This window comes from Lynx rufus, unplaced genomic scaffold (genome assembly GCF_022079265.1).
Source record: "Lynx rufus isolate CCGP_SWC_20201006 ecotype Redwood Valley unplaced genomic scaffold, mLynRuf1.p SCAF_30, whole genome shotgun sequence".
In the NCBI taxonomy this organism is placed as follows: Eukaryota; Metazoa; Chordata; class Mammalia; order Carnivora; family Felidae; genus Lynx; species Lynx rufus.
Genome location: NW_025814846.1, coordinates 1,015,474 through 1,036,403, shown reverse-complemented (window position 1 = coordinate 1,036,403; position 20,930 = coordinate 1,015,474). Strand labels below are relative to the sequence as shown.

Genomic DNA, 20,930 nt, shown 5'->3' with positions numbered 1-20,930 from the left:
CAGGAGTAGGGAGAGTGCAGGTATGGGGAGAGTGGCTGGCCAGTTGGGATGTGGGGAGTGGGAATCCCTTTGAGGGAAGATCTCACTGGGACAGGGACTGAATAGGAGTTAGTGCATGAGGGAGAAAATGTATCCTGGGGCTAATGAATGAATGATTGTCCTTTATAATGTGGGGGTTGAGGTAACTTAACATCAGAGGCTGGCATGTGCTTTGGGCTTTCTGAGTGATCTGCAAAAGAACCTTGGTGGGACAGGGTTCTTCTCTGATGGGAGGTGGGGTGGTATACCTTGTCTCTAGTTTTCTCCATCCAGGAAAAGTCTGCAACAAATTTAAATACATCTCATTTCACAGAGCAAAGTTTTGGCTTTAAAGTAGGGTGAATAAGCTGCTCGAAGATAAATGCAGAATGTAGAAATGTTTGTTCTGGGTTTTCGTTTTCTTTAAAAAGTATGTTTTTGTCTTGACTGTAGACATGGACATGTTGGAAGAAGTACCTGGCCAATCTAAGATTGAAGAAGATGATTGGTGAGACTGGAAAAATTTTCTTTTTAGTCCTGCTGTGTTGGCAAAATGATTTTCTCAAAAAGTATATGTTTCTTTCATTTAGAGTCTGCAGGGTGTATAATTTGGTTAGTCATAAAAGGAGAATTGTGAAAAGGGGCCTTCGAATCATATGAGTCCAGCCTCTTACTCGATGTATGAGTCCTCTATATAACACCTCTATTAGTGGCTAGGAGCATACTCCTCCATGAAGCAACACAGCGCATTGTTGAATATGCATAATTCCTAGAAAGTTCTTCATTCTAATGATTTTCAAATAAACATTTGAACGTAGATGTTAAAATTTATTCCACTTTTCATTATATTGCTTATATTTAAAGAAATGAAAATTTTAATGAGATACCATTTTTCATATACCAGATTGGCAGAGATTTAAAAAAAGTGATAATAACTGGAGTTGGCAAATTTGTCGGTGAACAGGCAATTTCATATAGCCATTGTGAGAATATAAATTGGTGCAACTTTTAACTGCCCATGTTCTTTGACCTAGTAATTCCACTACTAGGACATTTTCTTTCCACGTTAGTACAATTTTATCTTATTTAATATATTAAATTATATATTAACTAATTTAACATATTAAATAAAATTGTACACATACACACACCCATATACTTAAGTGCATAAACGTGGTTATATCCTACATTCTTTTTGTGTAGTTCACTCTTACTGTTTCTTGACTCCTTTTCCCCTTCTCCCATGTCCCTTCTCCCTATAACTCACGTTTATTTAATTGTACACAGACATACACAGGCTGGTTTGGTCTTTGTTGAGTTCTGTGGAAGAAGGATGTATGACTTAATCTTAGCATGCAGAGAAGTACAAGGATGTTCGCAGCACTGTTTGTATTAACACAAATTGGAAAGAGTTTAAATGACCTAAGGGTGTAGTTGAATAAATTATGGTTCCTCCAAAAAATGTGCAAAAGAACTACATGTACTCCTAATGGAGAGATTTCTAAGATACATAATGTGAAAAACTGTAAGCCATAGAACAATCCATATAGAATAATATTTATTTTATTTTTTGTAATTTTTTTAATTTTTTTTTTCAATGTTTATTTATTTTTGGGACAGAGAGAGACAGAGCATGAACGGGGGAGGGGCAGAGAGAGAGGGAGACACAGAATCGGAAACAGGCTCCAGGCTCTGAGCCATCAGCCCAGAGCCCGACGCGGGGCTGGAACTCACGGACCGCGAGATTGTGACCTGAGCTGAAGTCGGACGCTTAACCGACTGCGCCACCCAGGCGCCCCAAGAATAATATTTATTTTAAAAGATGTGTGCACTTGCCTTGTGCTGGTGTTTATGTTTAAGAACTTTCCAGAAGAATAAATAAGACACACTGTTTGTTCCTGGGGAGTGGGACTCTTGGAGGAATCTGGGACAAAGTGTTCCTCTTCCTCACTCCTGTTTCAGTGTTCTTTATCACTCACAAAAGTATTTGGTAAGCATTATAACGTGATTGTCATTAAAATGGAAGGGGGGATTAGAAAACAATGCAGCAAATACACATTGGAAAATACACATCTTAAGAAGTAATGAAAAGAACTGTGAATTCAATGTTATTTTCCTATTAAGTAGCAAATGAGAAATATTTAATCCTGTTACTGTAATGTTGCTGAACTATGTGCTGATCTAAACCTTTGGAAAGGATTATAAAACTATAAAATTGGTTGTACTTTTGATTAATTTGACTTTGGGAAATCAACTTTAGGAAGATGCAATTTATAAAAGGAATTAAATACACAAAGATCCTTGTAGAAGCATTCAATTAAAGAAAAGATGTGTGTTATCAAGAATACACCAGGTAATGGGGCGCCTGGGTGGCGCAGTCGGTTAAGCGTCCGACTTCAGCCAGGTCACGATCTCGCGGTGCGGGAGTTCGAGCCCCGCGTCGGGCTCTGGGCTGATGGCTCAGAGCCTGGAGCCTGTTTCCGATTCTGTGTCTCCCTCTCTCTCTGCCCCTCGCCCGTTCATGCTCTCTCTCTGTCCCAAAAATAAATGAACGTTGAAAAAAAAAAATTAAAAAAAAAAAAAAAAAGAATACACCAGGTAAAATTCTAGCTCTTTCTAGGACCCTCAGTCACTTGACCCAAATAGTGCCCAAGGGCAGATGGTTGGCATTAGTTCTCCTGAGAAATAAACAGGCAGTCTGGTTTATTAGTCAGCCCCTTGCAAATTCGGTTAACAGGGTCATTGCTTTAGCTTTTGATGAAGAATTGACAGACCTGAGTTCTTGAACCTACAGATGTGAAGGCTGGATCCTGGACTTCTGGTTGGAGATTGCTTTTGAGGCTGGACAATGACTGACCAGTCTCTCCACCCACCCTCGCTGTGTGTCGAGACTATTACATTTCACTATCTGGGCACTGTATTTTCTTTAATGCAGACAACATTGTTAGTTTTTTGTGTGTTTGCTCCTACTTTGGGCTGACTCTGTACCTTGCATAACCTTCAACATAAGGTTCACATAAATGGGTGTGTGTACATAGTTTTTTAAATAGAGAAGATTATTCCTTCGTGAGATCTCCTAGGCAAAGTCTTTTAAAAACGAGGTTCCATAGGGGTGTGGGTGGGGGGATGTACAACAGTGAAAGGGATCCTTGCAACCACTTTTTGAGATTCATTCATTCTTTTATTCAGTCAAATAGTTGAGTCCTGACTATACTGAACAGTGTGTAACAGGTATGTGTCCAAATCCTTGCAATGGTTTACTGTCTGGAATGGGAGATAGAAACATGTAAACAGGCAATTCCAGTATAGCGTGATAAATGCTGTGATGGGGGACAAGTTCATGATCCTGCAGGAGGGCAGACATTATCTTGTTGAATTTTCGCAGTAGCCCTATGAGGCAAGGGGTTGTTTGACAGCTGAGGCCCAAGAGCTTTATTTACAGAAGTCTGGGTAAGAAGTGATGGTGGCTCAGGGTGGGGTGGTAATAGTAGAGTTGGAGAGATTGGAATGAACATAGGGTATGTGGTAGTTTATCAATTCTGAGAGTTTTTTCTACAGTTTTGAAATTGGGATGCATCCAAAGTACAAGGGAGGGTTTGGCCAGAGATAGTGACAGTGGTAGGAACATTGAGTTCATCGTTAACAATAGAGAATCGGGTGTAATTACAGATAGGACGATAGACTCATTGGTGGGAGGACAAGGCAATTCCTGTCTGATTGCTTCTATTTTCCCAGTGACTTATGAGAGAAGGTCATTAATAGAGTGGAGGAGGTTCTGGCAGTTTGAAGGCAGAAGTGCTACAGAAATCCATAATTCAAGGGGTGAGGGACCGGTTTTCATTGATCACTCAAAGCCCAATTCGTAATCTCTGATGGCCACTGACTGTTGCTTTTTAGCCCAGGATTCTTTGTTAATACTACAACAACAGGGGCGCCTGGGTGGCTCCGTTGGTTACGCGTCTGACTTTGGCTCAGGTCACGATCTCACAGTTCATGAGTTCAAGCCCCGCGTTGGGCTCTGACAACTTAGAGCCTGGAGTCTGCTTCAGATTCTGTCTGTCTGTCTCTCTCTCAAAAAATAAGTAGACGTTAAAAAAAAATTTTTTTTTAATACTACAACAAGATAGACGGGGAGAAATACCATATTTTATTAAATTTTTTTTTGAAGTTTATTTTGAGAGAGAGGGAGCAGGGAGGAGCAGAGAGAGAGAGAATCCTAAGCAGGCTCTGCACTGTCAGTGTGGAGCCCAAAGCGGTGCTCAAACTCACAAACTGAGATCTGAGCTGAGGTCAGATGCTTAACCAACTGAGCCACCCAGGTGCCCTGGATCCTTTGAAGTTTTTGAAGGTTTTTGTTTAATGCATCTTCAAAGCTTCTAATGTGATTTCTTAGCCCTTTCATGACAGGGTTCTGGTTAAGCCAACTGGCTTTTCCAAGGTGCATCTATTCTGCTTTGAAACACTGTCTAGGAACTTATACTCCTGGTGGCAGATTATACTTGGAAAAGGTATCTAACAAAATTTGTCTCCTTTTTGACCACCTGTTTTCTTCTTAGCACTTTCTTCAGACTGCTTTTCCTGTCGGTTACCATCCCCCGTGGAATTCGATGATTTGTCTTCAGGGATTAGAGTGGGGTTCTCTGTCATGTAATTTGTGGCATGTTTTCGATCCCTTCTTTCTTTTGTCTGACCCCTAATTGTGTGTTGTGTGTAACACAAAAGTATGTAAGAACAGAGTTGAAGCACGAATCACGTTTGAGTTTATATGTAGTGCTGTTTGTCGATAATAGGTTTCAAGAGAAACAAGGTCACGTTTTGGCCCATACCTGGGAAACCTTTTACTCAGCAAGAGTTTTCTTTACTAATATAAAAAAATTTTTTTTGAGGCCTAGTGATTGATAAATGAATAGGAAATTGAACCAAGGGTGTTGAGCCAGCATGTGTCTTGGAAGACTGAAAAACTTATGTAATCAGTCCCAACAGTCAACCTCAAGGCTAAAACAAAAGCCCTCAAGAAGTGGTGGTTAAGCTTGGGAAAAAAAATAGTTACAGAGAGTGAGGGAGACAAACCATAAGAGACTCTTAAATGCAAAGAACAAACTGAGGGTTGATGGGGGGATGGGGGAGAAGGGAAAACGGGTGATGGGGACTGAGGAGGGCACTTGTGGGGACGAGCACTGGGTGTTGTATGGAAGCGATGAACCACAGGAATCTACCCCCCAAACCAAGGGCACACATTACACACTGTGTGTTAGCCAATGTGATAATATATTTAAAAGAATTAAAAAAAAAAAGAAATGGTTAAGCTTAACTTTTTCTGTGGAAACCCTTATAACTATCATGGCCCTTTTGGTTTTCTCTGTGTCACAACAACTAATAAGATTACCTGTGATCAGGTCCTAGAATGTAGCCTGGCTCCAGCACCAAAGTGATGTTTTATTGCAGGTGGATTGTGGATGAATGTCATGGAGGGATGTCCGGTCAGCTGCTGTCTGGAGAACTGAAGGATCTCAAGCCAGAACATACTTTGGCGTCGACTCAGGCATTACTGTGCAGCTGTAATGTGCCAGGCAGCCTGCCACGGGAGGGGTGAGAGGGGAGGTGTGGGTAGGTGGGATGAGTGTTGGGGCCTCTGGCACATTATTGGGGGGTAGAGAAGCGAGAGGCCCCAACATCATGGTTCCCTGCAGAGAGCAGTTGCAGCCTTGAAATCACCCTTTGCTCCCCAAGAGCCAAAGCATAAGAGACTCTTAAAAAACTGAGAACAAACTGAGGGTTGATGGGGGGTGCGAGGGAGGGGAGGGTGGGTGATGGGTATTGAAGAGGGCATCTTTTGGGTTGAGCACTGGGTGTTGTATGGAAACCAATTTGACAATAAATTTCATATATTAAAAAAAAAAAAAAGGTGGCCATCAGCCTTATCCACTTACCTAGATAGCAATCCCAATAAGTAGGCCCTCTTCAAGCACTAAAGCCCCAAAAGATGTCCTCCTTGCTCTTTTTTCCTTCTGATGTTTATTTGTAATCTCTTCATCCTCGAGTCCTTTCACCCATGGCCCCCTTTCTCAGAATTCACTTTTGTATCCTTATTTTTTTATTTTTTTTCACATCTTTAAATAGAAATCACTTGGCAGAAAATGGGCTTCTCGTAGGCAGCTAATGGTGCTCAGCTAACATTCTTCCCCTATCTTTGATTCTGTCTTTAAAGGCTAAGCAGCCTGTTGCTTCTCATTTTTCTTCACCCCCCCCCCCCCCGCTGTGATCCTGATTTCATAAGCCCTTAAAACCTTTTTGCCTCTCAGGAACTAGAAGCTCTGATTTGTGGTTCTCTCCATTTGACGTTTTGGCCATGTGGTTATGTATGATGAGGAGTAGCCTGCCTTTATAACCGCGTGTATTTTCTTTTTTGCAGCTGCATCATTATTGTGGACTCAGACAGCGACGAAGAATTGGAGCCCTGTAAGTAGAGTCCACTTGAAGCAGTAATTTCTGTTTCCAGGTGTAACTTAGACATGCCTTTGTAGAGATGACTGAACTGATTTGGGACATTTGGGGTGAGCTGGTCTTGGACTTGTCCCCACCAGGGCTCGCTCCAGATGGGTCAAATGAAGATTATTTCCCTGCTGTTAGGAGCAGGGACAGTTCTCTGTGCTGCTTTTCCAGTTTGCTTCCTTGACCTTTTTTCTTTAGGTGTCCTTACTTTTATTTCCTCTCTATCTCCCATGAGGGGATATGAGTCTCCCATCCATTTTAACCAGCCCTAACTCCTGGAGTTTGGTTTTAGGGAGTTAAAGATATGGGGTGACCACATTTTTATCATGCTTCAGATGCTTCCTGACACCCTCTTTCTTTCTTTGATTTAGTTGTGACCAAAAAGAAGCAGCAGAAACAGAACATTAGGTGAGTAGGAAAAGGAGTGAAATTTAACATTTTTTTGAGGAATGATGCTGTGGGTAAGAAGATTTAAGAATAAACTTCACATGTCCTCTCAATACTGTGTTCAGGGTCACAGTGCGTCTTTGATCTCACCACCCGGTTGAATCTTAGATTCTTCATGCCAGGCCCATTATCTAATTGGTTAGTTTCTCCCTCAGCATGTCTATGTGATCTGCCCCCTCACTTTCAGTTGCCACTACACAGGCCCTTACCTGGTGAAGGGGTGTTGCCCAGGTGCCAGACTATAGGAGGTGATAGAAGAATATTACTGGAATAAATCCAAAATAGGATGCTTAGACAACAGAGGTTTCCACATTGACCACTTGAATGAACTGTAGTGGATTTACTGAAGTATGATTTTCATACAGCAAAAATCACACGTTTAGGTGTATAGTGTGATGAAATTTGATAACGTGTATGGTAGTGTAAACATTACCACAATCAGAGGTTCAGGATATTTTTGTCACTGTTATTTACATTTTTAAAATTTTATTCTTTAATTTGTAAATTCTCATAATTTTCCAATATTTTTATTTATTTCCTTGACAGTGAGGGAGCTCGAGTGGGGGAGAGGCTCAGAGGGAGAGAGAGAATCTTAAGCAGGCTCCATGCCCAGTGTGGAGCCCCACACAGGGCTTGATCTCGCGACCCTGGGATCATGACCTGAGCTGAAATCAGGAGTCGGATGCTTAACTGACTGAGCCACCCAGGTGCCCCAAGAAATCCAGAAAAGACTTTCAAGGAGGGAATAAACGAGATGGCAATGGCCCATCAACCTGGCAGCTTAAAATCGGTGACCATGGTGAAAGTGGATTAGCGGATTTATGTCTGCGACACGTGCAGGCAAATCCTCTGACAGGTGTTTTGAGTAATTTTCTCACCCTAAAGGTGTGTAAGACTTCTCGTACACTGTTTGGAAAGTACAGAAAGATGGTGAATTTCAACCTTTTGGGACTTCTGACTGAAACACCAAAGGCAGCCGAGAACGAGGCCTCACAGGGGTGCTCACCACCCACACCCTGGGTAGCACAGGGGTTCTGCCATGTTTGACTCCCGCCAGCCCATTTCACTCAGTATTTGACAGATGCCTCCTTTTGAAAAGAGGTTCCAAAGAAGGGGAACAACTGAGTTACTACAGGGACCAAAGCAAGAAAATGTTTCCAAGTGATCCTGTGCATCATACAGGAGTTGGAAGAGGCCATGGGAAGAAGACCAGGGCACTTAACGTTTCTCTTTTGTGTTTCCCTGTCTCCTCACTCAGCTGTGTGGTGATTGACTCAGACTCTGAGGATGAGTACTTCCGTGAGAACGTCAGAGCTCAGGCGTATGAAATAAGCAGTGAAGGCAAGTGTACTAGTAACTGAGTAGGAGCTGAGCTCCGCAGCCCTCACGGTGTAGTGATTTCAGGATGCGCGTCAGCAGCCGTTCTATTCTGAATCACTTAGTAGCGAGTGCCTCCATTTCTTCCCTGTGTGTGCTGGATGTGGCCACGGCCAGAATTCCCCTTGCTCCCCACCCTGGTGGATTTCCAAACACAGCAGCAACTGTTCTCTCTGCTTCAGACCTTGGGCACCCTCCTCCGTAGAGTTCTTGGCCTGCCAAGCATCAGGGAATCAGGGGCCAGGAAGTCAGGAACTGACACTAGGGAGGTGTGAAGGCCGCTCCGCTCCTCCACCTTCTGCTCTTTTCTGAACTCTTCCGTGTATGGGAATGGCAGAGAGGGCAAGCGATGAGTGAGGGGCGTGGGCTCATTCTTTCCAGCCTGATGGAGACTTAGGTGGGTGATGGTTCTGAGTCCGCCTACAGGGACTTCTCAGGGAGGAACCTTTGCTTTCTCCAGCTAGCTGTTCATCTTTGCCTTTCACTGTTCTCTTTGTTTTCTAGAGATTTCTGTTTTTCTTGGAGCCTGTTTCCCACAGGAGATCTTTGCCCCTTTGGATTCAGAGGCCTATTTATTTATGTATTTATTTACTATTGTTTAAATGTGTGTTTATTTATTTTTGAGAGAGACTGCGAGCAGGGGAGGGACAGAGAGAGAGAATCGCAAGCAGGCTTCGTGCTGCCAGCTCAGCGCCTGATGCAGGGCTCGAACTCACGAACTGTGAGATCATGCCCTGAGCCAAAACCAAGAGTCAGAAACTTAACTGACTGAGCCACCCAGGCGCCCCCAGAGGCCCTTTTAACCTTGCGAGAGGCATGGAGCTACACTCACAGTTTAGAACCTGTTCAGCGGGTGTGAAATGTAGGAAGGCCAGGAGCTTCTTAAGCATCAGGAACGGTATGGTACTTGATCCGTCTTTGCTTACTTCGAGGTATACGGCATGATACATAGGCCTCTCCTTAAGTTACTGGCTATTTCTTTGGTAACCACCCAAGAGCTACCATTGGCCAAAGTTCCCTGGCTAACCTGGGATGTCAGAGCAGGGAGACAAGAGGGGGCTTGGAACTCTACACTCCTATTTTACTACCTGTCCCCTCTGATTTATTTTTCCCCTTCCTCTCTAGCTCTGAGTGGATGTGACTGAGTGAGATGGGGGTCCAGGTGCAGCAGAGTAGAGGCTATGACATGACAAACCACTATCAAGGGCCAATGGGAGCCCCAGGGGAAGTAGCTTTAGAGGTAGGGCATGAGTGACAGAGCCAGAAACCAATTCGTCACCATAGGCTGCCACTTGCTGACCCGTTTAGTCAGAAGATCCCTATGTTTTTGAGGATGACCTTTGAACTAAGGTTTTTCTGACCTTTCTGTTGGGTGGACCCTTCACTGTGGGCATTCATCCCAGTAATGGAGAGATGAGGAGGGCCCCGATAGGACTGTCTTTGTGTGTCTCTTTACTGTTCTTCACGTGCCCTTTCTTCTGTTACTGTAATGAATTTAGGTACTTTTACAGAAAAAGGAGCTTGACCACATATTTCTAAGATCACTTCTAACCTTTGTCAGTGTACAGTCATTTTTTTCATAGATTGTCAGCAGTGTGTCCCTACTCTCTTTTTTGTTGTTGCTATTGTTGCTTTGTTTTTTACTTTCAACTGCAATTGGGAATTCTTTAAAATTTCTAAGAAGGATGACTTTTTACCATAGCAACACCCACTCCTTCCTCTTTATTGCATATCTGAAATTCTTTGGTAATTAAATGATAGAGGAGACTCTCAAATTACATGATCCCAAATCTGCAATTGTAGGATAAAGAGCTTTTGCACCACAAATATATTTTTGCATCTTGTCTATGCTGTAGTGTGTGTGTGTGTGTGTGTGTGTGTAACATCTGGAATCCTAGAAACCTGGAAGTTGGGCTCTGAACAGACTCCAGAGAGCATGTGGTATTAGACATGCCATGCCTCATTTCCAGATGAAGGGATGCTCGGGGAGGGTGGGGACATTCCAAATGTTCCCAAGGTCTCTCAGTGCTGGTGTTAGGACTGAACCCTTCACACTTACATCAGTGGCTCTGAGACCTTTGCATTTATGGACTAGTTAGAACATTAAATTTTGTCTAAAAATGGGAGCAAATTCCAGTACCATCTAGTATCAGTGTAATTGCATAAAGTATAGAAAGCAAAAGTTCAGGGAGGATGTAATCTCAAGGACAATCCTTTAAATTATAGAGCTCGAACTTGGTAGGGAAAAAGCCCACTTTATTCTGATTTCTCTTGTTTTTCTGTGGAGCAGTGACAGCACACAAGTCTGCAGAGCTGTGTTTGGGAACCACCGAGCACCTGCAATGTGCTACATAGTGTGATTTGGAAAATTGCCACTAGACTTGGGTTGCTATTTTATCTGTCTCTGCGCTCAGTCAAGTAAAGAAGGGATAGAGGGAAAACAATCTAAAATAATGGATTCTTTCTTTAATTTTTTTTTACTTTAAGTTTATTTATTTTGGGGGGAGAGAGAGAACCGGGGAGAGGTAGAGAGAAGGAGAGGGAGTCCCAAGCAGGCCCTTAAGCACAGAGCCCAACATGGGACTTGAATCCATGAACCCTGAGATCAGGACCTGAGCCGAAATGAAGAGTCGGATCCTTATCCGACTGAGCCACCCAGGTGCCTCTAAAATAATCCATGCTTAACTGTGAGTCATAATGTCACAGCTTCCAGTTTGTTAAATTTGTGCTCAATAATCTAAAGGGGGGCAGAGGGAGTATATTTCTACATGATTATGTCTTTTGAATTTCAGATGAGGTTCTATATGTGTCTTCTAACATCGAGAAGCCTGCCATCGATGAGCCTCCAATAGTTATTTCTGATGATGATAGTGATTTCGAGGGCCCCGTGATGATCATAGATGGCAATTTGTGTGGTCAGGGCCAAAGCTCCTCAAATGAAAAAGAGATGGAGGCCTTTGATGTCTGCCAGCACAATTCATCTGCTGGTGTTGCTGAGCTGGGCGGTGGTGAAAATCTCTGCCCACCGCCAGGTGTTGCTGAGACTGAGGTGGAGATTCCAAATGAAAAGCCAGCACCTGTGGTGGAGCAACCAAGGAAAAGGAAGAGCAAAACCAAAAATATATGTGTGGTGCCCGGTAAGCCAGTTGAATCAAGTAGGCCTGTCCCACTGAACAAGCCCAGCACCGCCCCCCCACCACCTGCCTGCAGTGTGCCAGCCATGCCTGCCATGCCCTTTCCCCTGGATATGTCTGTCTTGTGAGGTCTGCCTGTCCTGATCGCCAACCTTAAGCCATCTCAGCAGGTCCCTAGCGGCCAGGGGAGACAGCCATCCCGGTGAAAAGGATCTTTCTGGAAATGGGGGAGGAATGCCCACGTCTTAGTATTTTACCATTCCCTCCATGCTTTCTCTTTGTGCTTTCTGGCCTGAGGATATAATCCCTTTTTTCTTGGGACCCAGCCCAATGTTCAGTTCCTGTAGGGAACTGTAGGTCAGAGATGTTCCACCCTCCTGGATTCCCAAAGTTCTCAGACCCCCATCTCTACTAGAGCACTTACCCAGCTGTCTTTTGTTGTTGTTTTTTGAGAAAGGGGGGTGCAGGTGAGCTGGGGGGGACAGAGAGAGAAGCAAGGCTCACCAGAAACGGGGCATGAGTTCACCCGATACAGGGCTTGAACTCACCAATTGTGAGATCATGACCTGAGCCACCCAGGCGCCCCACCCTCCCCAGCTGTCTTATGTTTCTGAAACTGTTCCCCCAGTAGATGGTGAGCCTCTTGTGAAGACCTCTAGGGAAGACCCTAACTCATTTTGAAGTCTCTCCCAGGGTCTAGCCTGGTATTTTGCACATAATAGATGTTTAATACTTTTTTTTTAATAACCAAATAAATGATACTCCTGATGGGGAAGTCTCTGGCTAGAGCAGTTAGCAGTATATGGGTGCTAGAAATCTTTCCATCTGGCTTGCGTATCGAGTGTTGGCACTGCCTATGATCCAGTCTTGCCCTTGGAGCAAGTGTGGACAGCATTCCTTACACTGCATGTGCCTCAGGTGCCCACACAATCTGACCTATAGCGGCGTGCTCATGTGGTCTCATTATAGTCCCTGGTACCTATGACAGAACCCTACCCAGCCTACTCTCTGCTGGCAGCTCTGTGATTCCCATAGATAAAAATCTGTCACGCTGGCCAATGGACAGTATACAGGCTTTAGACCGTTTTCGTTTCTAGATAGTGCTCTGGGTGTGGCTGTGAGGCCTCCTCCTGGGTTTACCTTTCTGCCAGCTGCTTGCTGGGATCAATTTTCAGGGTGCAAATGAGCTATTCTCTTTTCAGCTGTTACAGCACCAAAAACACGTGGGCCTTCAAAGAGGTTTGCTTCTAAGAGGAAGCCCCATGCAGCAAAATGTGACAAAAGCCACACTGGGTACGTACTGTCCGTATCGGACTGAACGGGAATTGATTGTATAATTGTCATGTGTTAAGCAGTCCACTGGGCATGAGAGAGGGTCTTCAAGGGGATGAAAGAGTCTGGTGGGGGGGGGGGGGACAGTGTGTCCATCCCTGAATTGGAAGAGCATAAGAGGGGGGAGGAGGAAAGGGAGGAGCAGCCCACTGTTCCACACCTCCCTTTTGCCCCCACATCACTTCTGGCCTCTTGAGGTTTCCTTGGTCCTTAAACTCCGATCAAAAAATGATGTGTGGCCAAACCAGAGCCTTTTTTCAGGCTAAATACTGCTTCGTGGCCACCAGTTTACACTAAACCAAAGCAAACGCAGTGGAGATGGTGAGAAGGCAGAACTGACATGTTCCAATCCATTGGTGTTGGAGGGCAGTTGTCTTCCAGGTTTTTCTAGGGCTTGGGATGTGCCCAGTTGCTCCCACTACTGTTTTTATTCTTGCAAATTTTTAAGGCGTCAACATTAGGGTGAAACTGCTTGTAGTTCCTTTCTTTTTATGAAGTTATAGGTAATTGAGCCTGAAAACAACAGGTCATTTGGACCAAGAACATATTAATACTTGAAGCAAAAAGCTAACAGGTTTTTTTCATTCAGATTCCCCCAACTTCTTACCTTTTCCCTTAAAAATAGGATATTGTAAGCCTAATTTTCTTCATTCTTACTTGCATTCAGGAGTAATATATACTTATATCTGACTTCTCTTAACAAGACCAAGGATATGTCTGAAGCTTGTGTGTTTATTTTGTTTTAACTGTATTTTGGGGCAATAAATGCATCTTTAAAAAATTCTTTTTCTAAAATTTACTTATTTATCTCAAGAGAGCAAGCACAAGTGGGGGAGGGGTAGAGAGAGAGGGGGGAGACACAGAATCTGAAGCAGGCTCCAGGCTCTGAGCTGTCAGCACAGAGCACAATGCAGGGCTCGAACTCACGAACCGTGAGATCATGACCTGAGCTGAAGTTGGACTCTTACCCGACTGAGCCACCCAGGCACCCTGCCAATAAATGCATCTTATGAGAAGAGGAACGGTGTGTTGGGCACTGGGGCAACAGAGCACCTTGGCCCCGAACAGAGGCTCTCCTTGTTTCTGCACTTCCTGCCCGGTGAGGTAGCAAATGGAGTTTGGCCTGTTCTCTCTTAGGTGGATCCCCTTTCAGCAGAGTTTCTTTTGATATATATTTCAGCTGCTTTGCCTGTAGGGCCACGTGTGTTGGGTGGCTCCCAAGTTGCTTTGCTGTGGTGTGACGTGACAAAAGAAGGCATGTAAGCTGCCCCTTTGTGTCACTGTCCTCTGCATCATCCAAAGGAGGCTGGTCTGTTTGGAGTCCTCACTGTTGCCTCGGTGCTTCCTGTTTCAGTCAGGAGGCTTCCTGTTGTGCTTAGCGTTTGTTCCTGTGTAGCTGGTCATGGTGTCTGATGTACCCATTTGGGGTCTCGTTGGTTGCTCTGATGTGGAGATTGTTCCACCTGCAGCAAAGTGGCACAGGCATTGTGGGGAAAGGTATGCTAAGCCACAGGGCCTGCTTGATGTGAGCGCTGATGCACATGGGGGTCACGTTCTCTGCCGAGGCCTGCAGGTGGTTTAGGTTTTCATCTGCTACCTTTCTGGGTGCAGATTTGCTTTCAGAGTAAGTCATTGGAGGCAGAAGTGTTAGTCACCAGGGGCAGGCTTTGGGGTGCAGACGCTTACTTTTAGCTGTCTTTGCCTCATTTGGTATTTCTTTCCTCTCCGTGCCCCAGCCACCCCACTGTGACATAAGGGGTTAATGAGTGTGCTACAAAATCTCAGTCTCAGGAGTTCTGTTGAGTTAGAAGCTCACTTAACCTGTGTCTGCTCTGGTTTTATGTGTCCAGCTCTGTGGGCTCATCTCTTTGGTCTTGTGGATTATTGTTGGCCAAGAGAAAAACACTTTAGTTTAAATAGCTGTTACAACTGTGAGTCCTTTATGTGATTAGCACTGTTCTTTGTGCATTTGAATTAGGCCTCGAAAGATGGGGCAGCAATAGTGGTCTAATGGGAAAACCATGAGATTTGGGCCAGAAGATTCAGCGTCTGGGAACTTTGGGCAGGTCACCTAACCTCTGACCTTCAGTTTCCTCATCCATCAAGTGGAGATAGGAAGAAGAGCAATAGCTTCTTTGGGGGGTGGTGGTGAGGATCAAATAAGGTCATGCAAAAAAGAAGTTCTCCACAAATGGTAAAGCACTACACACATGGTTGTTCTCAGGAGAGGTAGAGATGTACTCGTTCTAGCGGTCATGGGCACATACGCTGTGCCAAGACATGAACGAACTGTGGGAAATCACAGTTCCTGTGCAGAGAATGTTTAACTTGCCCACTTTGGCCAGAGTAGAAATGGTAGCTGGAACACAGATGTTGGGACTGGATTGACCTGGGCCTTGAATGCTAGGCCCAACAGTCAGTGAAAAGCCAGGGAGGGACATAATTGGAACACGGCCTAGAAAAAATGAACCTGAAGTGTGTGTGTGTGGTTGGACTAGAAGGAAAAGAGCCTGGAGGTTAGGAGCACAGAGGAATGCTGTAGTGGCAAGGCATCAAGGGGAAGAGGGGAACTTGAACTAGGCTCGTGACCGTGGGGTGGAAAGAAAGGCTGGATAGAAGAGATGATGTGAAGGAGATAGCAGTCTTTGTGCCTGTTGAATATATGGGGCAGGGGAGGAAATGAATTTTAAAATGTCTCTGAGGTCTTCAGCCTGCTATAACAGAAGTCAGATAGTTAAACACATTGGTGGGGGGGACATACTCCTGTTAATCAGGTGGAAATTTGCGTCAGGCGATTGTAAATTCGGAACTGGATCCCAGGAGAGAGATCAAGACTGCAGATACAGGTGTGAGATCACTCCAGTGGAGGTTGTAACCACGGACTTCACATCTCTGAGGATGCAAGCAGTGAGTAGGAAAAGTCTACAAATGGAACTTTGGGAAATGCTCTCCTATAAGGTAGTTAGAAGGAAGAGAGACCGACAGGTTTTCTGAGTCTCTCCGGATATGACCTGTACGTATGCATTTCTGCTATTTACTTCTTTAGCTATACAAAACTTAGTTGAATTTACCTTTGCAGGCATTCCGTTTGTGAAATACCTGGATGTTTCTTGCATGACGTGGAAAAGGCAAAGCAGTATTCTGGAAGGAAGTTCAAGAAAAATAAGGACAGCCTGGTTCAGGAAATGTACAGTCTGTTTAACAGATCTGTCTTTGACAAAAAGGTAAAGTCGGTGAATAGACACTTAATGAGCACCTGTCATATGCCCAGTGCTCTTGGGTGCTGTGAGGTGTGCAGATATGCTAGCTGTATATTTCCTGCCCTTGAGAGGTGTCAGTTTAGATGGGGAGATGATACATGCACACGTGAAAGAAACAGACAATGTTTGTGGGTAATAATATATGGTACAGACTTGTTACCAGCACAGGACATCAGCAGAGGCAGAAAAATCACTGAGTGCCTCAGTGGTGAGGAAATAAGATTGGCTGTGGAGTGGGGGGAGACTGAAGGATGTGGAGAGAGTGGCAGTGATGGAAGAGGGCACGTGTGAGGCATGTGTTGAGGCTTGACTATCTGGAAGAGAGGGTTTATGCTGAGGAATAATGGGGAAGAGCTGTGTGACCTTGGGCAAGTTACCTCCCCCCTCCCTTGCCTCGGTTTTCTTGGTTTTCTCATCTGCAAAATGGGAGTGATAATAGTACCTGCTACTTCATAAAATTATGGTTGGGCCTAGGGAAGGTAATATACCTGGAGTACCTAGAACAGGGCCTATGACCTAGTAAGTGATACACGTCGGCCATCACTTGTTTTTGGTAGCGTAGCACTAGATAACGGAGGGCCTTTGGAATCAGATTGGAGGGGGGCGCTGAAATTGAAATCAGCAGGCACCACCTCACAGGGACAGGATAGGACACAAAGCGTCTACTGAGGGAAACTAACCTGTCTGTAGTGTGGGGCCTATACTGGATTGGAGAGAACCTGGAGGCAGAGAGACTCAGTGGTCATTAGGTTTTTCAGACTCTTATTATTGCTGCTGATGAAATTTCCTGCCGGTAGGGTTTTCAGATCTTTCTAAGGCTCCCCAGCCTTTGGGTAAATCACTCCTGATGACTGGGGTGTTACCTCACGGGACCGAGGAGTAGACCAAGGTGCATGTACAATCTCACCTCACCACTTCTAGTACCCACAGGGTTCCATTTCTACCTCGGTGGGTTTGCACTTCTCTCCCTGACGCTTGTCCCCGTGCCGGGCAGCGCACATCTTGCTTTTGTACACACTCAGCAGTCTCCCTTAGGTCCTGATTGCCTGTCAGTTGTTCTCACCTGGGCTTCAGCCTGGCTTTGATTCTCCCCAGAATGTTTAGGCTTGCAAAACTCCCGAGCCAAGATCCTTTGGTCTGCTCGAAGCTGCTCTCTGACTTGCCTGCTTTGCTTTTTGTTCTCAGCTGCCAGAGAAAATCGATATCGGCTGGAATAAGAAGATGCTGAGAACTGCTGGCTTGTGCACTACTGGCGAGACACGGTACCCGAAGAAGGAGCGTTACGCGAAGATCCAGATTTCTCTGAAAGTCTGCGACTCCGCAGGTAATGGCAGCCTTCTGACACAGGCCCATGAAGTTACTCTTAAGTCCTGGTGTTTTCTGGCAGCCTGTGTCACATCTTCTCCTGCCATTCCTGGGTAGATAGGCCTACTACGAATGTCTTGCTCAGAAGACATTCCTAACGATGTCTCCTCATTCCTGAGAATCCAACTTGGCCATCTTTCCATTAGGGTAACTTTCTCACTGCAGCTGGCTCCCTGCTAACTGAGGTTCAGGGTCCCCCGTAGCTAACCAATCAACCAGATTTTCATAATGACCCTCCTGTCATCATTCCTTTGCCCCCACCCAGGTGTAAGGCCTTGTCACCTCACCCTTCTCCCTGCTCCACTCAGTCTCCTACATACCACCGTGTCGCTTTTCCACAAAACACCTGGCTTTCCAGGCTGTCGCAGCCTGCCCCCCACTCTGCTCAGCCAGGCTTATCTCTAAGCATGCCGCCTCTAGCGTGTCCTGTGCTTCAGCGAAACTTTCTTCACACTGCCTCTCAGAATGCACCACACAGCTTCCTGGCCTTGTCCTTTGTTTACATTTCTCACCACACCTAGAATGGCCTTTCAAATTTGCAAAGCCAGTCAGTTGTTAGGGGCCCAGCTCAGAATCCCCCTTTTTCCGTGGAGCTTCTCCTGACCAAATCCCAAGGCCATAGCCACTGCTCCCCACCCCGTCCACTTAACGTAACCCAGGTCTTGACTGGGTGTATTTGTAGCAGCAGCATCCCCCAAAAAGAAGAGCATGCTGGAGCTGTCCTGAAAGGATTGTTGTCTCTGACATCAACAAAATCGGTTACATAGGGGACAGATGTCCCTTTCAGAATCCTGGGAAGCTAACACTCACGACTGCCCATGTAGACTTGTAGCAGATGGCTTTGCATGTGGTGGGGTTGAGAGTCTAGTGGGTAGCAGGCCGGAGGGAATGGGTTTAAGTGCTCATGTTTCCTTTGCCTCCCTCTCTTCCAAGACCGCCTTCGGGATACTTTGATCCATGAAATCTGCCACGCGGCCTCCTGGCTGATTGATGGTGTTCGTGATTCTCATGGCGACTCATGGAAGTTTTATGCCAAAAAATCGAACCTGGTGCACCCAGAGCTGCCCCTGGTCACCCGTTGCCATAACTACAAGATTAACTACAAGATTCATTATGAATGCACTCAGTGCAAAGCCAGGTGAGACCCTTTGCCTCTCAGACTTTCCTCTGTTCTGTTTCTGCTATGACTTCCAGCTGGCTCTCTGTGATTTTGTTGGTAAGTATGTGGCCAGCTGGCTGGACGAGTGAAACATCTCTACTCCTTTCCGTGTCTTCCTCCTTCATTCTCTTCTACTTTGAGCTGACCTCAGACTGCTGCTGCTGCTTGGTGCCCCACTCTCTGAGAAGCCAGGCAAAAAGTCTTGCTTTGGGCCAGCGCCAGCAGGTCGGAGAAGATGCTGAGGTACAGTGACTGATTCCCTTACTGCATGATGTCTCTTTTCCTCCTTAGAGTCGGCCGCTACACCAAATCATTGAACACCGACCGCTTTATCTGTGCCAAGTGCAAGGGGACTCTGATCATGCTGCCGCTAATTCGTAAGGATGGGACCCCCATTGCGCCCCATGTGAGACCATTTGCCAAGTATGTGCAGGAGAATTATAGATTGGTTAAACAGTCAGCGGAAGGGCTAAGCCATGGCGATGTGATGAGACAGCTCAGCAAGGATTATGCCCTTAAGCACAAGCGAAATCCTTAAGGTTATCTGAGACTATACTTGTGTGAGCTGAGTCCTCCACTGCTAAGAAGTTTTAGAAAACATTTGTTTCCTGCAATGAATACTAGGATTTAAGTGTGTTTTTATAGCTTCATACTGTAGTGATGATTGTTCTTAACTAAGGATTCTGTTGGTAACCATTCTGTGCCTTTGACAGTACTCAGAAGCCCTTTGGGTCCACCTTGGGTGTTACTTAGACTCCATAGTTTTAAGACATAGAACAAAATACAGTAAGAGAAGCACATAGTTTTAAGATTAAGACATAGAACAAGATACAATAAGAGAAACCCATAGTGTTAAGACGTAGAATAAGATATAGTAAGAAAAACCCATAGTGTTAAGACCATAGTTTTAAGATTAAGATGTGGAGGGGTGCCTGGGTGACTCAGTCAGTTGAGCATCCGACTTCGGCTCAGGTCATGATCTCATGGTTTGTGAGTTTGAGCCCCGTGTCAGGCTCCGTGCTGACAGCTCAAAGCCTGGAGCCTGCTTCGGATTCTGTGTCTCCCTCTCTCTCTATCCCTCACCTGCTTGCGTGCTCTCTTTCTCAAAAATAAATACATTAAAAAATATTTTAAAAAAGATTGAGATGTAGAATAAGATACACTAAGAGAAACCCATAGTGTTAAGGCCATAGTTTTAAGATTAAGACGTAGAACACATACAGTAAGAAAAACATAGTTTTAAGATGTAGAACAAAATGCAATAAGAGAAATGCTTGTTCAAGAGTGGCAGGTTGAGAAAAGGAGAATGGCGCTGGGAAGTGAACCAGATTCAAAGGTGGCTCTCCAAAACCCGGGCTGCTGGCAGGTGGAACCTGTTATACCTACTTAGAAATAAGAAACAGACATGTCTCATGAATTGAGTTGTTCTTGATGTTGAATAAAGCCATGTAAGCCAGTGTAGCTGTTCATAAGATTAGAAAAATAAATAAACTGTTTTCTGCAATTCACTTGTTAACTGAGTCTATTCATTGACAGCCTGACAGCACAGAACAAACTGTCAGGTCTTTTGTCCAAGACCCTGGACATATGAAGCTCTCCACAGTGTGTCTGGAAGAGCACTCTCCATTCTGGTTTTTCTCTATGACTTTTGTGACTGCCCATAAGCACTTCAGCAGCCCCCCCACTCCTGGGAGGCATCCAGGGTACACACTGGGGCCAAGATTGCATTCATTTCCTATTGCTGCCATGGCAAATGACCACAAGCTTAGTGACTTCAGACAACACAAATGTATTCTCTTACAGCTCTGGAGGTCATAAATCTGGTGCTTGGGGTACTTAGGTACCCCAGGCTCAGTCAGTTAAGCATCCAACTTTGGCTCAGGTCATGATCTCGTGGTCTGTGAGTTCGAGTCCCGTGTTGGGCTCTGTGCTGACAGCTCAGAGCCTGGAGCCTGCTTCGGATTCTATGTCTCCTCTCTCTCTGCCCCCACCCCACCTTGCTCATGCTCTGTCTCTCTCAAAAATAAACATTAAAAAAATCTGGTGCCAACCTCACTGGACTGAAATCCAGGTGTGGGCAGGGCTTGGTTTCTCTCTGGAGGAACTGGGGTTTGGGGATCCATTTCCTTGTCTTTTCCAACTTCTAGAGGGCACCTGTGTTGTTTGGTTTGTGCCTCCCCTTCTGTCCTCCAAGCCAACAACATTTCTCTCTCTCTGTCTCCCTCTCCCTCCCTCCCCTTCTTCCTCCCTTTTTTTCACTTTGAAGGACCCTTGTGATGACATGGGGCCCACATAGATGGTCCAAGAGAATCTACTACTTATAAGGTCAGCTTATTAGCAACCTTT

At 45.1% G+C, this 20,930-nt stretch overlaps 1 protein-coding gene across 2 annotated transcripts; it reads left to right on the top strand.

The window, feature by feature from the left end:
• Window positions 1-10,982: 10,982 nt before the first annotated feature.
• Window positions 10,983-19,550, top strand: GCNA (germ cell nuclear acidic peptidase). 2 transcript variants are annotated; one of them, XM_047092600.1, is made up of 6 exons: window positions 10,983-11,471; window positions 12,671-12,761; window positions 15,880-16,024; window positions 17,246-17,384; window positions 18,359-18,563; window positions 18,876-19,550. In XM_047092600.1, exons 1-6 carry the CDS (start codon window positions 11,225-11,227, stop codon window positions 19,120-19,122), a joined length of 1,074 nt encoding a protein of 357 aa, XP_046948556.1. In that variant the 5' UTR covers window positions 10,983-11,224; the 3' UTR covers window positions 19,123-19,550. The 2 variants fall into 2 exon arrangements, with proteins under 2 accessions (XP_046948556.1, XP_046948557.1); XM_047092601.1 differs by lacking the exons at window positions 10,983-11,471; window positions 12,671-12,761 and adding an exon at window positions 13,728-14,297.
• The last annotated feature ends 1,380 nt before the right edge of the window (window positions 19,551-20,930 follow it).

Bases quoted from the DNA above. Each gene is read 5' to 3' on its own strand.
- GCNA (XM_047092600.1), top strand. From the start codon at position 11,225: ATGATCATAGATGGCAATTTGTGTGGTCAGGGCCAAAGCTCCTCAAAT. The intron at 12,762-15,879 runs GTACGTACTGTC...TTACCTTTGCAG, and splicing joins TGTGACAAAAGCCACACTGG to GCATTCCGTTTGTGAAATAC. The intron at 17,385-18,358 runs GTAATGGCAGCC...CTCTCTTCCAAG, and splicing joins GAAAGTCTGCGACTCCGCAG to ACCGCCTTCGGGATACTTTG.